Raw genomic sequence first — 18135 nt, forward strand, 5'->3', positions numbered from 1 at the left:
ATATATCTATCTCCATTCCCTCCATTCTGTTGAAGAAACAGACATCTAAATAAAATGGCTTGTTACTCAGAGTTGATGAGTACCCACAACTCCCACAGCTGTAGGTGGTGGGTTCTTCTGAAAGTCAGGTCACTTATGTAGGTGCTCAAGTGTGGATTTAAGTGCCCAATTTTAGGTACACAAGCTTGACCATTTTGTCCTTAGTCCCCATCCTGTAGGTTTGCAGTCTTCCATTCAGCTATTAGCTCAAGCCCACTTATTGAGACTCGGGGGATTAATTCAGATGGGTGCTTCCCCCGCTGCCTCTGCATGGGTAAGTACTTTCATTGGTACCTCGTCAGACAGCTGAGCCCACAGCACCTGCACCCACAGACACCACCTGAATCACCTATATTTCCAAGTTTTTCCATGGCTGTGCAACGCTGTAAATGCAGCCTCAGAGAGTGAATCCCATTTCTGTGGGGTGTGCATACTCCCACCTTTCTCCATTTTATAAGGAACATTTAAAAAAAAGAGCCAGAATAGGCTAGGATTTCTGCCTAAGAGCTTCACAGTGAGATTGTACTGCACTAATTCAGTACAAGAGACAGCAGCTGACTCTCCTCTCCTCTGTCTCTGTGCTGTACGGTCATGTTGGCAGTCAACCACAGACCTGGCAAATATCCTCTGTTTTCTACTCCATCACTTCTGGCATTTCATTAAAATGTGTCAGGACAAACAGAGACAGAGAGACCTAGGCTACTATTCAGAGGTTTATGATGCTTTAAAGCAAAACCCATGAGAGTTGAAGGTCTGTTCTCCTGCCCACGCACTCTCCTCAACAACTAAAGAGTGAGCTGCACAGTTCAGAGTAGTTGCCATAGGCGAGACTCTGTTCTGGTTACAAAATACATGTGGAAAAATGAATGTGATGCTTTTATAATAGCACCTTTCAAACAGTGATTTACTTATAGGGAAGCAGACAAAGAAGCTCTCTCTCTCTCAACATCCATAGTTCTCAGCTACAAGTAGGTTTCCTGCCTAACCCTCCTGTTCTTTATAATTTTCTGGGGTTTGCATTCTCCTTTAATAAATATACTACATCAATTGCAATATACCACAATCATGTTATTTATCTTGGTTTGCAGCTTTGAGATTTACACATTGCTTCAACTAGCTCTAAGAATTTCACAGATTTACAGCGTTTAAGGCCAGCAGGAATCATTAGATCATCTAGTCTGACCTCCTGTATAAAACAGGTCATTACATTTCACCCAGTTACCCCTACATTGAGCCCTATCATTTTCACAAATATACTGCTGCATCTTAACAGTTTCACATTGCTTTGCACATTATAAGCAGGTTTTAACAAAATGGTATATCTTCACCTGTCACTGAAATATAGCCGCCATTGGAGTGGAACACAGCAGCTGATTAACAGGGGTGTGGCAACACTAAATGAGTGTTTAGGACAGAGAGTGAATTGAAATTACACCTTGAAGGAGTCACATTTACAGGGACATGAGCTAAAGGCATTTTACAGCAAAGAGCAGAAATATGACAGAACAGGTATACACCCATGGGGAAATGCTGAAAACATGGAGATGCTTTGGAACAGGACTATCCAATCATCTAGTCAGACTCACCAGCTCCCCAAAGTGCTTCATGGCATACTCAAGCACCCCGGCAGCTGCCTCGGGCTGTTGCAGCTTATTGTTAATACTAGAGAGGAGAAAAAGAACACTTAGTGTAGTCACTGATGTTTGGGGACCAGCATAAAATTCTTTCTAACTTTGAGAATAAATTGTGTCAGTTACAACTACTGATGGAGCACCCCCTCCCCCTCCCCCTTTTTTTCCCCAAAAGCTTCTTCAGTTGCAAGTAACAGATATTGGACTGTGTAAGAGACACACTAACGCTACCACAAACCAAACAATAGGTATAGCGCAAACAATACACACTGTCTCAAGGTCCCTTGCACAAGTGGCGATTGCATAACTGCTGATTCTGAAGAGCAGCCTACATAGAGGTGAGGAGGACAATTGGCAACTGTTCTTGAGCTAACATTTTCTCCTGTTCTCTTGAAGTACACCCTCTCAAGACTCAACAATCCATTTAGCCCCACAGAATTTACACTCTTTGGTCAACACCTAAACCACACAATGGTGCTGCGCTGGTTGAGAATGGCTGCAGTGACTCCATCACTCCTTCCTTTCTCTGCAAAAGTTTCATTCTCTCCCTTCTCCATGTAAGAGAAGTCCCATGCAAACTCTGCAACTCATAGGCTGAGACCCTATCTCCCACTCCTGCAGCAGGCCTGCAGGAGAGGAGACTCTCTGCTTGATCTCCCGTTCCTCAAGTAAGAGTGGAAGCCGAATCAACTCATGACCCCAGTGCTTCCTTAAGGCTGGTCCTAGACTACAGAGCTCTGATTGCATTAATTACAGGCAAGGTATTGGCAGTTCTCAGCAGGCCAGATGGCCTCTATGACTGGAAATGAACCCTACTGAATAAGATTGTGACTTGTAGGTTTAAGTCTTCATGGCTGCCGTCACTAGAACCATTTATGTAACTGTCACACAACTAAAGATGAGCCATTGTTTTGGCTTTTGAATGTCAAGAGATCCAGGTGAACAATGTTTTAAAATTTTATTTTGACACTTTTAACAGATTTCTCTGTAGTCGATATGAAGCCTGACTAAAATAAGTAAAATCAGATGAAAACAAATGGACAGGAAACACCTAAAGATTCATGTGGCACAACCTGAAGACATGTTGATGACCTCTGGGATGGCTGGTGTGCACAAGAACTTACTATAGGGGTTTTATCAGAGAACATATCTCCATGGAAGGCTTTTTTAGCTGTACTTGTGAGTTTGTGATGGTCACTAACCTCCTGGATTCAGTGTAGGAAAAGAACCAGATGACAAGAATCCCACATTATTGCATACCTTCTTGCATTTTCAAATTACAGTTGGCGAATCAGCAGTGATGGTAGTACCAGAGTGCAACTGACTATGACCACATGGCGATTGTCAGCGTCACTCTTCTCATTTGGATATGCCTGGAAAAACATTACTGTACAGAAGCCGAGAGGGTGGTTCTGTAGAAGGCCTGTGAGAGGACAAAGGGAAAAGAAGAGACAAAACATGGAAGGGGAACAGGGAAAGCTACCCCAACTCTCTAGGAGTTTGGGACGAAACTCAGTTTTCCAATTCCCCAAGCTAGAAGGGGCTGGCATGACGCAAAGTCTTGGAGGAGAGGATAATGACTTCAGAGATCTCCTCTAGCCACCTGAAGGAGACACAAGAAAAGGGAAAGTCCTTGGAAAGAGAAATGGAGAAGAAAATAATTTGCTATATCTGGGAGAGAAAAATTGTGTTATGTGTCTTGGCTGCTAATCCAGTAAAATATTATTAAAGGGGTTAGCTTCAAGAGGCAACACTGACTAAAGCCTTCCTCCTACCATTTAGGAATCTCCCTTGGAAGTATTTGAATAGGAAGATGGTGATATTCCTGCTCACCTCCTTCCTAAATCCTTCCACCCACGCACACAATGAAAAGGAAACTTCTCCAGGACAAGGATCACTTGGAAATTAAGAGAGACCACCAGCATTTGTCCTCGTCAACAGCCAGAAGGTGGTCTCTCTGAAATCAAGATTCTCTGTCATACTGAACCGTTCCAGAGGGATAGCCGTGTTAGTCTGTATACAGCAAAAAAATACAGTATAAAGTTCTGTGGCTCTTTAAAGACTAACATTTAATTTTTGTAGGAATAAGCTTTCGTGAAACTCAGCTCACTTCGTCAGATGCAGAGGTAGAATGATACAGTAAATAGGAAACACAGATATACAAGTGCATAGAGAACAATGGGGGAGGTGGATGAAAGCCGGGTACTTGAGGGCTAATGACAGTCATTGAGTAGGAGGTGTCATATTGGTTGCCTTAAAGCGCTATTGTGTGTGTTTCAGATCAGTACCCAGCTATTCAGAGTAACAGTAAGAGACTATAAGTAATGCTTCCCTAAGCTGTGGTAGACTTTTTGATCTTATCACCTGAACTTCTCCATTTCTCTCTTCCCACTACTCCGGAAGTGATCCAACTCTTTCATCATCTCCATAAACTTATCTTCTACCTGGAGCACTTCGTAGCCACAATGTCAGTGTCTGAAAGTGGCATGTGTCCCTTCTGGACTGTGATGAGTCCAACAGTGGCTCAGAATGAAGCAAGCAGGAGTCTGGCTGGATATTTGAAGACAGTTACTCAGAGAAAGTGCAAGGAAGCTTGTGACCAGGTGAGATTTTATGAAGCAGTAATAATTTGAGCCATGTATTTTCAGGAGCTCAAGATTAGAGGGACACTGTACCTAGTGTATATAGAAACAAGAGCGAGCAAACACAGCCTTCATCCATGACTAACCCCATCCCCAGCCACAAAGATGGATTTACAGATGAGGGTGAAGAGGCCTAACGGAGCTGAACAGAATTATAACTAACTGTGCATTTGGTTCATTTCTTTCACAAAACCTTATACTGTGCCAGGCACCTGAATTCTGGACAGTAGTTCACTACCAGTTTGATTAAAGGAATGACAAACTATTAATGTAAATAGGAAAGTATGAGCTTCATTAAAAACAACTAGATTTGGAAAACTGCTGGAAATTCCTACTCTTGCATTCTGAGAGATTAAGATCACAGCAGCTGTTCTGTCAGGAGCATCACTATTGAATTTCAAGGAGAAGAGAAAACTCCTCATTCCAAATGTAACACACACCTGTGCCCCAAACCCAGGCTCTCCCTGGAAGGCTGAAAAGGTCATTATGCGTCTGAGCTCCCCGAGTCTGTCAAAAATCTCAAGCTGTGGTTAAACTAAAACCAAGTGCAAACTTGATGCAGGGCTCTCTGAGCTGATGAATATTAACTTGGGGGAGGGATGAATCATCCCCAATCTACCACCAAGAACTACAGGATACTATACTAAGATGTAGTATAAGGGTTCTCAAGACCCTGGCTCCACTCCATGAAATGGGCTGTGGAAATCAGTTCAAAGTACCTGTGTACAGGCAACCCCAAGTAAAAGAGGGCTAAATATCTGAATCCTCGTGTAAACTCAGCTCTAGACTAATCCTTGAGGAAAGACTGCCCAGATTTGCATTGCAAGCAGGAGTGCTGTAGAATTTCAGAAGCACTTTTGGTAGCCCTATGCATAGCTCTGTAGAATTAACAGCAAATGACCAGTTGGATAGCCCCCAAATAAATCTCATGAAAAACACAAAGAACGCAGCCACAGCGTGAGGCTACCAGGCAAGGTGCGTGCCACTCAACATGCCATAGCCCTAGAGGAAGTGGTTGAATGTCTTTCACCCCACTAAACGCCTCAGTTCACCTTGGCCAGAATATTAGATGCCAGGCCTTTATTCTGAAGAGGGCATAATTTTAATTTCCTCTGACCACCAGGGGACTCCTTTTTGTGCCATAAAATGTATTGCAACAAGATTGTAGTTAGCAAATTATAGCAACCAGGAGAAGGAGGGAGGGGAAGAACAGGTTTTCCAGTATCTGTTGCTGCCTATATTCAGAACAGGGAAGTCGGGTTTAAAATGACTTGTCCTCCCCCACTGTCCAAGATAACTGGCCACATTTTTAACTCTAGTGCTGTCTTCTTAACTACCTATAGCCCTTTGTTCATCCCAATTTTCCATGGTAGAAGAATTTGACTGAAGCCAGAAACTAGGTGTGCCCGAAAGGAAAGCCTGAAGAGACCTAAAGCCAGTGGGACACAGGATGAAGACACAGCTGCTCAAGTGCAGATTTCCACTACTGGTGAAACACAACCAAGCCCCTATTTAATTGGCAAAGTGATACAGAAGCACAAGGAAATATAGTTGTGTGCATTTTATATATATAAAAAACATTGCAAACCAGTGTGGCCTTGGCTTGGTGTCGCAAGGCTAAGTATTGCTGAGTGAGTGCATGTGATTACAAATGCATCAGTGGAAGAAAGCCTGCTCCATCTGTAAAGAATCACTGCTATGAATGCTGGAAAGGACTGCAGGTTTTTTACTTCATCTAGTTCCCAGGCCACCAGTTTTTCCCTTTGTTGCCACTAGATTTAGGGATTCAACTGAGAGTTAGCGCAATGATCAGCAAGAGACTTAAGCACAACTCGTGTGTCTGCTTGCATATTCCATTTCTTCATTTTAATTTCCTCGGATTCACTCTGTCTTAAGCTAGGACTTCCTCTCCGACCTTTTTTCTCTGATCCTCCTCCACGTATGCAAGACCGTTGTGCCATCAAGCACCAGCTGCAGACATTCAGCGTTCCCAAGTGACTTTTTTTTTTTTTTTTTTTAAAAACAGGACCACCAACCCCTTTGAAGAACTGGATTAGAGACCTGTCCCAAAGAATAATCTGCTCCATGGAAACAGAGGAGAAATAACATTGACATGTATGCACCCTAACTGGTCGGTTTAGATGCTAACCTGTTAAACAATAGGCTGTTGCCACTGCAAATACTTCCACCTTATTTTCAACTCCATGGCTTCCGTAAGCCCTTGTCTCTTTTTCATGCTCAGACTTTCAGGAGCATGACAGATTTCCCCTCCACCCTCTCCACTAATGACACTGCCATTACAGAGCGCAACGATACTGTAGGAATAGTATGATGGCACCATATAACAGCACCATCCTGTCTGTATTCCAATGGCTGCTGGGCCTGGTGCAGCACAGGACAACCACGCTGTTCATGAGCCTGGCTCTGCAGCCGAGCAGGGTGTTGCACAGCTGCCCTTTGAAATGTTTCTATTTCGTGTTGATTTTACAAGCTGGCAGACAGAGGGGGCTCAGTCGGCACATGGGCTTTTGGTGCTCACACGGTGTGTGCACCTTTGCTCAAACTCCCCTCTCAGAAAGAATTCAGGGTTTTATGGAGCTCCTGGGGTTTTATAAAGCCCATTTTATGAACGGTCTCTGGATCACTACTCTTCTCTTTCCTTATAAATGCTGGAGATCTTATAAAGGGCACATTGTTCAAAGCAAAGGCCTAACAGCTGAGAGTTTTACAGAACACAACCCAGACCAAACACTAATACCAGCCCATATTTGGAATGGAAGAAGCATAACATGAGAAAACAATAGAAGCCAAGAGGGAGAGCAAAGGAAAGGAAGACCTACTCAAAGGTTCTATGCATGCTTTTCTGTTTAGACACATGGCCAGCAGGCAGCATTCAGAAATGCCCCCACTACACATTACCCACAAAACAGAGCCAAGCACCTCTTCCCTTCTAAAGGCCTTCTGAATCTGCTAGGGAACAGAGAAATTAAAAGAGTGGTACTAGGCCCAACAGTGCTTGAGCAAAGACACCTGCAGAAAAAAGGACTCATGAAGAAAAATGTTTCCAACTAAAAGGATTCTTCTTCCATGGAAATATCTTTCTGTCTTCCATGAAACAGTAAATTCCCCAAATGGATGTGACTGGAAACAGTACTGCAGGGCAGAATAGGCATTTATAGGACAGACTGGTACAAGACAAAAATCGCTGTCCGTAGAGGATAAAGAAAAATAATTGCATGCAGGGGGAAGAGGACAGGAATGGAAAGGAACATTAATCTTTCAATGGGTGGGAGTGTTACATGCAGAGAAATGGAAATGCCTGAATCTGTTTTCGGAGACTAGTTCCCATAGGAGAGGCTCTCTTGCAAGCTGTGGAGGCTGCAAAGTCTCGGCATTCAGTGAAATCAGGGCTGGGGAGAAGAACAGAATCCCAACATTGAGCTTGATTTACATTCAAGCCTCCTCCAGCCCTCTCACAAACACTACAATAAGCAAGCTAGTTAATGCAAAACTGCCTTAGACCTCCCTCGCCTGTGGCAAAAACAGCACTGGCCCTAAATAAGCCAAGCCAGTGGCCACTTGGGCTCCATTCTCTTTTGGAGCCCTACTATCCACAGTATGCAACTCATAGGCTGTCCTTTCTTCTGTGGCTGTGAGATTGGAAGGAAAAGCAACTCCACTGACATCTGTCTTGTGGATGGACAGAGGCTCCAGGCTTGCTATGAACCCTACAAATCATAAATCTGATCCTGGGCACATAATTATATCCAACTAATTAAAGGGGTGGAAAGGAAACAACCTGAATCAGAGATTCTTGTCATTCAACTGACAACTAATCCTGGCAGCTAGAATTCTTCATGCTTAAACCTGTACCATCAAACACACATCAACACGGTCACTGAACTTCCACAATGGAGGTGGTTGGAGATGACTAAAATTGCCAATTCAGAGTAAAAATGGCTCCAAGTAGTAAAATGTCACACACATTTGTGCAGTGCTTTTACAGTCAGCATCCAAGCCTTTTAGAAGCATTAATTCTCACCACCTACCATCAGGTATGGAGGTGACATATCCATATTACAGATCAGGAAACAGAGGCACAGACAGCATACATTTAAATGCATCTTTCTGAATAAAATTCCCATAGATATGCATTTTAGAAGACATGAATTATACAATTACCAGAGCATAATGAAAGTGTGAAGGTACATTTTCTTTTCTGTCTCTTTTACCAACTAAAGGACTAATTTCAAAGACCAAAGCCATTGTCAGCATCCTTCTCTGTGCTCCATGCCTATCCCACTAATGATTTTTTCCCCCCTTCAATTGCAACACTCCTGGAAATACAGAAGTGTAATGAGAATACCGAGAGAGCCTTCAGCTGAAGTGGCATTGTTCACACAAGCTGAGCTAAGAAGGGATGGGGTGACAAAGAAATGTTGCACTAGCCTTCCTAGTCTTATAATAATTTTATTCTTGAAATTTCTTTTGTGGGGAATGATGGGCTTGTGGTTAAACCACAGGGCTCAGAGTCTGGAAATCTGGGTTCCATCTCTTGTCTGTAGAGCACTTGGGGCGTCAGAGACAGAGAGAGAGAAAGAGAGAGAATAAAATACTCCAGAATATATATTTTAACGTCTAGACAAAAAGTAATTTCCTCTATATTTTTAATCTCTTTATTCATCAATTTCTGCTTTTCCTGGCTTCAGCTATAACCCTGGACCCTACATAATCTAGCCTCCGTCTTTTTGTCACTGAAATCAAACCAATGTATCTATTTTGTACATAAATGCTGCCAGAGAAGTCCCCGATCAAAGCACAAGTCCCCTGAAGCCAGCTCCTTTATTGTATTTTATTCCTGAAGTCCAGGTGTTCTCTTTAGTAGACATGCCTTCACAGGTCTATATACAATTTAAAGTTTCTTTGCCCATGCCTGTAGCGTACTCACACCCAGATTAAGGGTTGTGATGTATCATGTTGTTTCCTGCACAACGAGAACTCCATGCACCCTATGGTGCACACAGAACCCATCTACAAGGATACATGGGGCTCTCTACAGCCAGGTCAGACTATTCATGACACAGTTCAGCCTTCTAATGCTGACTCAGGAACTCTATGGGAGCAGTGAGAAAGACAGGGCCTGGAATGTTTCATGCCACTGCATTCGTGACATAGGAAGAATCCCACCTCAACCCCCATATTTCCAAAACACCATTAATGGGAACCAGAGAGAAATAACTACAAGCTTAATTGACGCTTGTTCTACAAAGACCCAGTTCTGTGTCCGAGCGGTAACAAATAGCAGTGCTTTATCTCGTGCCATAGCACAGGAGAAAACTAGCTGGCTGGCTCCTGCTTTTTTAATTTTTTTATCCACTACTTAGCAGCCTCTTTCGGGGCTTCTGAGGGCCGAAAGAGTCCAAGATCCTCCCTTCCTGCTACAGGGATTTGAAAGGGGAAACACTGCAACATAGAACACTTGAGACAAACAGAATGAGATTGTCACCCACAGCTTATCCCTTACCAATTTAAGTCAGTGCAAGGCAAGGGATGGGAGATATATAGCCACAAACTAATTATCCCTCATGGGGCAGGGAACCTCAAAGAGTTCAGAGGAGTACTAATCATGATTAGCACAAATGGCTGGGAAAGAGCTCTTGGGTTCTTTTTTTTTTTTCTCAAACAAAGGTAATCCACTTCTACTATGGCCTAGGGCAAGTCAGATCGTGTCAGGTAAGCGATCTGTAAAAACTGAGATCATGATACTTAACCTGCCTCACAGGTGCATCCTGAGGCTTATTGAATTAATGGTTGTGAAATGTTCTGTACTTTTCTGTGCTTTGTAAAAAGTCATTAGCAGAAGTGTGAAATGTTAGTATAATGCAGTCATGGGCTCCTGATTTAATTCTTTCACCCCTAACTTTTCCCAGCCTGGTTAAGTTAGACAAAGCTTCCTCAATGCATCTGCAGTATCTAAGGAGCACACCAGACTGAGTAAAATGCAGGATAGTCTAGTGAAGAGGAGCTCAAAATGCACTGAGCTGAACTAGACACCATTGGGCTAAGAATGCACAGCCGCCCACAATTCCACGAGTTGGTCACGACGGCAGGGGAGGGTTAGGAATACATCCCGCCTCTCGGTGGTGCCAATCAAACAACACATCGCCTCCACACTTCCCAAGCAGGAGCGAGTCAGTGCTGCATCATAAAAGTGATAAATGTCTGTCACATTTCATAGCCTGATGATTTAGAGAGCCATTGGTAGACACATCACTCCTAGCATGTCAGACAGTTAATTACTTCCAACTTTATCTTTCTCGTCAACGCTTGCTGACAAATTGGCCATTATCTTTCATTCTTTAGCAATTAGCATAGCTCCTTCCTTGACAGTGCCTGGTACGTTTTTTTTTTTTTTAAGCACGCTTCCTTTGCTGTCCAGAATAAAATGAAATGTTCTCTATTCCAGACAAGCCTTAACAAGGCACGATTTGCTGTTAGCCTGAGAGGTGGGGGAGGGAGGCAGGGAGGAAAGACCTGGTTTAAAAGTGAAGCTGCTGTGTCTATAGCTGTGCAGCTATCAGGAATATTTCTCTCTCTCATGATAAAATTTCTGGACCAGGAGGTACTGAACAAGGGCTAAAATGGATAGACTTTAAAAGTGACTTTAAGAAAAGTCAGTCAACCTAGATGACTCCTGTCTATTCATCTCCCAAGGAGGGTCTGGAATGCTGTGTGGAAGATGCTCAAGCCTTTGAGTCTATCCTAGAGGCTCATTTGGCAGGAAGAAGTACAGAGGCAACCTTGTGGGTCCTTCTCCCACAACTGCCCAGAGGCAGACCATCCCTCCTTCCATCAGGGGAGATCTTCCTATGGACACTGGTACAGGATGAAGCTCTAATGGAAAAGGCTCTAAGAACTGGCATCATAGAATCCAGATTACTCATATGGGCAGCCCAGGAGTGTTAGCAGTGAAATAAAAACACAAACCCTATTATTAAAACTAGAGGTTCATACATGGAGTTTCTATGCTCTCTCTTTTATCCAATACAGAAGAGAGGGTTTTCTTAAATTTAAAAAGGTGACAATCTCCTCACCCTCCACAAAAGGAAATATTTATTTTTCTTTTTTTTAAATCAAGCATTTTTCTCGTGTAAGAATTAGTGTGATGAGAATTCCCTAAATCAAAGCTATATGCTCAGTCAGCAAAAGCTACTAACCAAAAGGTTTTCTTTATTAGAGCAGCAGACAACATTCTTGTTATTTATAATGGCACCTGTTGCTACAAGATCTAGCCATCTTACATTTGTTAAAAAAAAAAAAAAAAAAAAAAAAAAAAAAAGTCGATTCTGATTATTTTGGATGAACAAACAGGGAAATAAGATAGAGGAATGAAAGGTTCAGTTTCCAAAAATATCAAACTATTAGCTATTTGGAAAGGAAAAAAGAGCCACAAATATTTTTTAATTTGATTTTTATTAGAACAATCCACACGAGAACAAAACAGGAAGATAGGAGTGTATTACGTACAAATCAATTCTGGGCATTAAATAAAGGAGTCAGGGATATTACTTTGTAACATGTCCTTGGAATAATCCCAAAAGAGGAGCCTAGCTCAGATGGTCATTTATATGACTCTAGAGCCCAGAAGATCTGATCAGGATTAGGGTTCTGTTGTGCTAGGTGATGTACAGATACAGTCCCTATCCCAAAGAGATACTGACAAGCAACCTACAAAGAGCAGGGGAAAGGAAGACAGTCAGATATACAATTTTTATATACAAATAAATATGGTATTTTGGGAAAGGGTGTAATTTAATAACTATTGACTTCCCCAGCTGACACTCAGCCTAGCCTGGGTAAGTTTGCTCATTTCTTGTAGGCATTGCATCAGAAGTGGGTCCTTCAACAGGGACCCACCCACCAACTGGACAGAACAAATGCACAGAGTAATTCATGAGCCTGGCTTGTGGGGACCTGCAGCAGCATCACAAAGGGAGGACAATGCTGCACTAAAGGAATGACCAAGGAAAACAGGAAGAGAACCAGGAAAGGACAGAGTCAGAAAAGCCATGGGAGGACAGTATCTTAAGGAAGGTGTTACTGAGCATCAAAAGCAGCAGAGCGTTTAAAAAAGCTGAACCATGTAGTAAATCCTGAGACTTACCCACGAAAAGGTAACTGGGAAATCTCAGTGAGATAGCACTTTCAGTAGAGAAAGGGGGGGAAGACGCCAGGATGGAGGGGATCCAAGATGAAGCTGGTGGATAACCCGAAGAACAGTTGAAAGTGGTATGTCTGATGGATTCAGAGGTGAAGGGATGAAGGAAAAGGGATGGGTAGCTGGCAAGGCAGATTGGGTTTAAGTACAGGTTTGTTGAGGACTAGGGAGAGAATATTTTGAGGGGAACAGGGTTGATGGGGCAGGTTTGCAGTGAAAGTGAAGGACAAAAGAGGCATCCAGAGGATGTTGGTAAATATGCTAGCTATATAAATGTACTGTTTATTTTATTACAATAATGTTAAGAGGCCCAGTCAGGATTGGGACCCCATTGTGGTAGGTGTCATACATATGAAGACAACAGCCACTGTCCCAAAGAGACTGCAATCTAAGATAACAAATGACTTGTGAAAGGTAGGGTAGAGAGATACAATTTTTATAGAAATAAAGATTAAAAATTAAAATTTTGCGATAAAGAGTGCAACTTGGTCTCATCTGCCTCCCAACCCATCCTCCCTGATTTCTTGCAGGTATTATGGCTGATGTGGGTCTGAAGGAGCAAGCTGAAGGGTAGCTGCTTATGGATAAATGCAGGAAGGATGCACCATGTTAGTGGGCAGCATGGAAGAAGGCGCAAAGGGGTTGGTGTGAGACGCTGATTAAACAGACATTCTCCACTGCATGCTTCCTCCATTCTGCTTCAGAGGACAATGCCTGAGACTGCCACACATTTAACGTGCTACTGATTTTGTTAAATATTACCCGAATATACATAGAGGTTTTAGCCACAAAAGCCTACAACAAGGCAGGAAAAACTCACATGAATGACTGGGGGGGGGACCTACTGGGAGTTTTTGAGCGTTGCAGGTTTGCATACTATCCTCATGTTTATATGCAATAGAGGATTATATACACTGCCAGAGAAATGGAGCAGATGATTGGATTTTTCATCCCCAATATATACGATGAAGAATAAAACACATCTACACAAAGCCAGGCTCATGAATCACTGTGCCCTTTGTTAATTCGACAGGTGTAGTTTGAGTGATACATGTGATAGCGTATTGAATGCTCTGCAGAATAATATGAACTATTTCTTAAGAGTAATGGAGTCTAAGCACTCAGCTATTCCATCTTATGTAGGTGAGCAGAAAATGCTGTTCTCTGTTTGTGGATAAATAAGGTTCTGCCCTGTACTGTTTGAGTTTGAATTTATTGTTTATTAGATGGGATTTCTGCCTTCTCTCCTCCATTGGATTCAGCTTTTCACTCACTGATTATTGAAGGCATATTGACAGCTCATGAAATCACCATTACCATAGCTGACTGGAATGTGTTTTCAAAGGGAAACGAGTCATTTAAAAACAGACTCACCTCTTTGGACACGAGTTCTTTTGAGGCTGGGGGGACAGAATGTGTGCTTTTCCTGGAAGCCACTCAGTAATTTTAAAAGCAGCTATAACATTTCCGAGGAGAGTAGTGTCAACACCTTCAGAATGTGTGTTTAAAATTAATACTAATGGGGGTATTTTCTTTTCCCCCAGATTTCAAAGACTTACTGTTTTTGCCCCTCTTTAGGCAGGTCCAGAAAGGTCTGAGGCACTTGTGATTAAATTCATTGCTCAGGCACAATCTTCTAAAATTATATTACATTCTTGAGGAATTACAAAACTGTTTTGCAGTTATCGCTGCCTGGGACTGGACAAAGAACGAACAGCGCTAAGCATCCAGGCACACACAGACACCCAAGGGACTAATGTTCCAGTCAGGTTGAACCATCAGTGGCTTTTAGTCAGTGTTGTGACGGGGATTCATAGCAATGTACTGGATTAGAATCAGAAGGATATTTTCTCTCAATTTCCAGAGAAAGATGATCTACAAAATCTTTCACGATAAAAAGATGGTGAAACATCCCCAAGGGAGAAATGGCTTTACTGGCCAATCTCAACACAAAGTGAGTCCCTCATTTAGCTCTCCCTTCACTAGGTAGAGTCCTTACAGTCAAAGAGATTGTTAAAAGAGAACATCATTTTATGCCCACACCTTAAATACTGTGTGAAGTCCTTGTTGCCCCATCTAAAATAAAATGGTTAGGGGTATGGAACAGCTTCCGTAGGAGGAGGGATTAAAAAGACTGTGACTATGCGTTTTACAGAAGAGATGATTAAGGGGGTGGGGGTTATGATAGAAGTCTATAAAATCATGAACGATGTGGAGAAAAAAATGTAGTTTACCTCCTCCACATAACACAAGAACAAGGTTACTCAATCAAATTAATAGGCAGCAGGTTTAAAACAAACATAAGGAAATATTTTTTCACAACGCAGTCAACCTGTGGAACTTGCCACCATGGGATACTGTGAAGGCCAAAAGTATAACTAGGTTCAAAACAAGAATTAGATAAGATCATGGAGGATAGCTATTAGCCTAGATGATCAGGGATGCAACCCTATGCTCTGAGTGTCCCTATACCTCTGACTGCCAGAAGCTAGGCTTGAACAATAGCAGAGCAGCTTGAACAATTGCCTTATTCTGTTCATTCCCTTCCACTGGCCACTGTCAGAAGACAGGATAATGGGCTAGATGGGGGCCATACCATCAGTTGTTCTGATGTCTTTACGGTGGAAAAAAAAGTATGTTCTTAATGCAAGATGTCTTCACTAGGATTTCAACATGAGGTAGTTAAGACAGTCTAGTTTTCACAAAAGTGAGCAGGCAGACACCTTTTTTCATAGTGAAGACAAGGCTAAGTCCATGTTAATTGTGTATATATTACACCAGAGACTACACCAGAGTCGCTAGTTCACTCAAATTACAGAGAAAACTCCATTAGCAATGGCCAGGCTTCTAGTATACACTGTCTTCATCTTCAGTCCTTTGTACTCAAGTGCTGCTTCTCCTCCCTCCCTAACTTCCTCTGTATTTCAGGAGCTGTTTTGCTTTCAAAGTGCTGATTAATCAGTTAAGTTAATAACATCTGCAATGCATGTTTACCAACTTCTGGTTACCAAATTTAAATTATTTTTGTCTTCAGAAGAGTTTGGCAACCATTTTATATTCTTTTGAGATTTTCTTTGAAAAGGATTCTGCCAAGGTCCAAAATATCTTTTTTAAGTGAGGGTTTCAACTGCTTGATCCAAAGTGAAAAGCACGACAAAACAATTCCTAATTATATTTTTAACCTTTTTTTTTTTTTTTTAAACAAAGGAGCCAGCTCCACTGTCAGTTTGATTACAAGCATCTTGATCGGGAGATCAAATCTGCAACCTGAGACAGGGGGAGCAGCAGGAGATTTCTACAGCTGTTTTAAGGTAAATTCTGTATTGTTTTAGTGTGAACATCTATGGAATTCTTCTATTTCTTATCTTAAAAGAGCCCTGGAAATCTCCTGTTGTTCTCTTTCTCTGGGAGCATTGCTGTCTGGATACATATCATTAAAATGGCAGTCCACAGCAGTAACACAATTTGGCTAATCATTGCAATGGAAGGGTTTTGATATATGATACTTTAAAATAATGATCTGATTTTTCTAACTTCCACAGTCTGATTTTATAAAGAAACCTAAGGCAGCACTAAAATCCACTGCTTTTTAAAATGAAGACCAGTCATGTTGCAACACTGGAAGAGTGTCTCAGTCACCACATTTCAGAATGGTTTGGATCCATTTATAGCACAGGCTATAATCACAGAAAAGAATGAAAACTGAGGCCAATAAGAGATATCAAAAAGTGCATTCACCCTATGTGATTGCATAAAGAGCCCTTAGCAGACAGGTAAAGGTAACTAGTATGGCACAGGTTGTTTGGCAAAGAAAATCACGGATGAGTCACAGCACATTTTGATAAAATCTAGGTTTTAATCCAAGTTTCTGACTTGGCCTTGATTATGTTAGTGCAAACTCCTTCCCTTCACCCCAGTTCTGCTTGCCCAGGCCTCCCCGACAGCAGCTCCTTTTCTTCACACTCCTACATGGTAGCTATCTAGAGTGGGTACTGCAAGAGGTGACCAGCCATGTAACAAGACAAAGGTTACTGAGGAAAAACAAAATCAGTAGTGCCAAAAACTGAGGGCCAGGACAAACTCACTGTCCTAATGAGCAAGGACAAAATACTCAAGTGTTCAGCAAACTGTTTTTAGCACTGTTTAAGAAGATAATGCAACTAATGTTAGGTTAAGAATGTATCAAACAGGCACTGAATGAGAAAGCAACTTGTGTATTGTAAAGGCTTTTCAAAAAGAAATCTGACAAGGATTGAGAGTGAAAAAACAAACCTGTCAACACAGCTGCTACCACCAGACGGAAAAGTACTCAAATGCTGGGCTTTCTTACTCCCTTAGGTTCTCCTGTATGCCTAGCGCTTAATAAAAAGATTCTCTCTCATATGCCCCAGGGAACTTAGCAGAGTTCCCTGCTTTCTGAAGGTCACCAACAATATTGTCTGTCACTCAAAATGTATTAAATGTTTGAGAACTCAGTAGGTATGTGAAAACAGACTGGATCCCTTCCTTACCTTGTCACAATAAAGCTATAAACTTTGCTAAAAAAAGAAATCTTTCAGGAGATCCCCAAATTAATCTCCCTCAGTGGGTGGAGAACACACACTTGCCACTTTGCATCAGACAGAAAAGGTTTCAAAAGCTTGGTAGGAAAGCCATATTTCTGCATTAATGCAGATACTCGGAGGTAAAGTAAGATTAGGGAGTCAAACTGAGGTCAAACCCCTCATCTCTTCCCACCCACTGAAAGGCTCCCATTCCCATTGTTTTGAAAGTTTCACCCATCTAAATCGAGTTTATTTTTCCCTGTGCAGAGGTGCGGGGAGCTTTCCTCTGGGATTAGAAGCTGAGGCTTTGTGGATGCTTTGGGGAACAGATAATCTTCTGGCACAGGGCGTTGCTTTCGCTGGCCAGTTTCCCCAATTCTATGGTTTATTTGTGTTCCTGCCTCCCTAAATCCTTTATTCAATAAACTTTTGAAAGAAACTCTACCACAACACATCTCTATCAAGTCATTAAAAATTATTCCCAGGCTTGGGAGCAAATGGTTTTGGGAAACCCATGTTAGCATAGAGCTGTTTTCATAACCATTTCAGTAATTGACTGTTCAGAGGCCAGACCAACCCCCCTACATCTTTCCAGTGAAGTCTCACCACATTGCATACAGACCCTAAGGCTGGCTGGATTCCCAGTGTTGATATAAAAGCCTGCACACAGCTTCCTGTTGATCAGCTGTGTAGGGAGAGGCAGTGAACACCATAACAATACAATTCTCAGCCAGCCCTGCTGGACATGCTGCAGACGACCTTTCTCTGCCTATCCCCTGCCCTTAAATAAATGAGACTTAATAAAAGTAGTGAAGGAAAATAGCAAGAGAAATCATTTAGGAGAAAAAGACAGGACCAGAGTCCCAGAGTCGTTAGGCATCATATATTCAAGGTAAGAACACTGCCAAGATAATAAAAATATCACATGCCATTCCAGGAATTATACCAATGATTTTTTTAAAAATCGGGTCACCTCATTTACTATATTTTAGTAATTAAAGCTAATACAGGCAGTAAGTCTTTTCCGGTCTCTTAATTTTTATTCTTAGGAACTGCATTTC

At 42.0% G+C, this 18135-nt stretch overlaps 1 protein-coding gene across 1 annotated transcript in view; it reads right to left on the reverse strand.

The window, feature by feature from the left end:
• Positions 1-18135, reverse strand: part of MTOR (mechanistic target of rapamycin kinase) — a 105297-nt gene that overhangs the window by 38532 nt on the left and 48630 nt on the right. The window contains exon 31 of the mRNA XM_067567413.1: positions 1626-1701. Within this exon, the coding sequence (XP_067423514.1) occupies positions 1626-1701 (76 nt within the window). The remainder of the gene's footprint in view (positions 1-1625; positions 1702-18135) is intronic.

This window comes from Emydura macquarii, unplaced genomic scaffold (genome assembly GCF_026122565.2).
Source record: "Emydura macquarii macquarii isolate MOO-44397 ecotype Brisbane River unplaced genomic scaffold, CSIRO-AGI_Emac_v2 contig_2768, whole genome shotgun sequence".
NCBI lineage: Eukaryota > Metazoa > Chordata > Testudines > Chelidae > Emydura > Emydura macquarii.